Source organism: Arachis ipaensis, chromosome B04 (genome assembly GCF_000816755.2).
Source record: "Arachis ipaensis cultivar K30076 chromosome B04, Araip1.1, whole genome shotgun sequence".
In the NCBI taxonomy this organism is placed as follows: domain Eukaryota; kingdom Viridiplantae; phylum Streptophyta; class Magnoliopsida; order Fabales; family Fabaceae; genus Arachis; species Arachis ipaensis.
In genome coordinates this window covers 130195733-130197716 of record NC_029788.2, presented here as the reverse complement: position 1 = coordinate 130197716, position 1984 = coordinate 130195733, and the positions used below count along the sequence as shown (strand labels likewise).

Below are 1984 nucleotides of genomic sequence, written 5' to 3'. Positions count from 1 at the left end.
TCCTAAAATAGAAAAAAAAAAACTAACTAGTCACAAATAATCCAAATTTTACTAGTCACAAGTAATGAAACAAATACAATAGTTTAAACAATCGAGCTAAAAAAGTATTTAAAAAGAATAAAAAACTGGCGCAGTACAAAAAGAAATGTGTCATGCCCAAAAGGAACCCGTTATAAAAAATTATTGGTGAATGACTCGAGCAATGCACGAAAAATGCTCATGGTGAAAAAACACATTAATCGCACGGAAAATGCTCAATACAAAAATCATAAAATATATTATGTATGATCTTGACAAGTACATATGAGATTGAAAAAAAATACTTCTTAATAGAATAGGTCGCTTTTCACATCTAAATTCATCCATGTTGTATACATTCTAATTGTGCTACCATTATTCTGAACAACAAAAAGAACATAGATGCATTATAAACAAGACCACTTAATACTAAGCCAAGATACATTACAGTTAGGGGTGTTCAAAATCGATCCAAACCGAACTAAACCGACTAACTGAACCAAAGAAACCGAAAACCAAACAAACCGAAAACTACAAAAACTGAAAAAAAAAAAAAGTGTTTTGCAGTTTTTTTTGCGGTTCGGTTCGGTTTTCGGTTCTGACCAGTAAAACCCTAATCGAACCGAACCGAACCGAACCGATGGAATAAAAAAATCCTAAAAACCAACCCCACCCCACCCCCAATTCCCTTGGCCTTGAGTGTGAGTCCTGAGCAACAGTGAGCCACTGAGCCCTAACCCCAATCGAAGCTCTCATCCCCAATCAAAAGCTCTGCCTCTCAGCCTCTCACAGTCGCGCTCTCCTCTCTACAGTGGCGCTCTCCTCTCACGGCGGCATGTCACTGATTTTCTTTTCTTCTTTTTGTTTTGGGTCTTGGGCAAAGTTGCCCGCCTCCATAATCTGTTCCCGTCTCTGTGACAATAATGGGGACCCCGTATCCGTTGACAATGGGTTCTCCTCCGACAGGTTTCTCATGCACTAACTAAAGGACAATAGTGTGGCTATGTGGTGACCTTGAAAGTGAGAGGACCAAAAGAGGAATCAGTGAGAAGGAAAAACACGACGATGAGTGGGGGAAAGGGTGGCGGCGGACAACGGTGAGAGGAGAGGTCAGAGGTAGAGAGAATCGGTATTGGAATTTGAACTTTTTTAGAGAAGGGAGGAAGGGAGTGATGGCCAACTTTTCTTTTTTTTTTTTGGTTGGAAAATTCTACGGTGTTTATAGGAAAAAATAACATAATATGCTAAATTTCAGTATCAAGCTTATGAGAGTAACACTTAGCTCTCTAATGTGATGTCTTCTTATCTTTTCTGAATTGTTTTTTTTTTTTATCTCAATTTTGTTTTATCTTTATTTTATTTTTTTGGTCAGAATTCAGTTTTACTTTGATTAATAAGTTGGTAATCAATATTTTAATTTTCTATCTCTTGTTTTGGACATGACATAAATTTTTTTTATACTGAGTCTAACTTTTGATTTTTTTGGTATTTTTTTTCCAACTTACTTAAATCAAACTTAAATTTTTGTGTTGGTTTCACTATTTGTGACTAATATCATTTGAATAATTTATTTTAAGTTGGTTGATATGACAAATATAAAAATTTTGAAATAATAAAGTTATTATGATACTTTTTAATATTTTCTATGTACTCTAATTTAAAAATTCAAAAGATAATATCGTAGTTACGTTGTGATAGTGTTTACTAATACAATTTAAGAAAAATTTGCAATAATTTCTTAATTTATTTTGTTATTCTAACGTGTAAAGTAATATTATTCTAATTAAAAGATGATGATGTCTAAAGTAACATATGCTTTAGAAGGAGTCAATATAATATTTACTTCTAATTTAGTTACTGCTTTATTTGTTGTCAAGTCTAACTAGTTTTGAAAAAATCTCATTTCATGTTAGTTCTATTTTTAAATGTTTCCATGTCATTCCCGTATACTATCTTGAGGCATCAC

The 1984-nt window shown here is 33.3% G+C and overlaps 1 protein-coding gene across 1 annotated transcript in view; it reads left to right on the top strand.

The window, feature by feature from the left end:
• LOC110271632 overlaps nucleotides 942-1984 on the top strand; it is a 4903-nt gene continuing 3860 nt past the window's right edge. The window contains exon 1 of the mRNA XM_021122652.1: nucleotides 942-984. Coding sequence (XP_020978311.1) covers nucleotides 942-984 — 43 coding nt within the window. The remainder of the gene's footprint in view (nucleotides 985-1984) is intronic.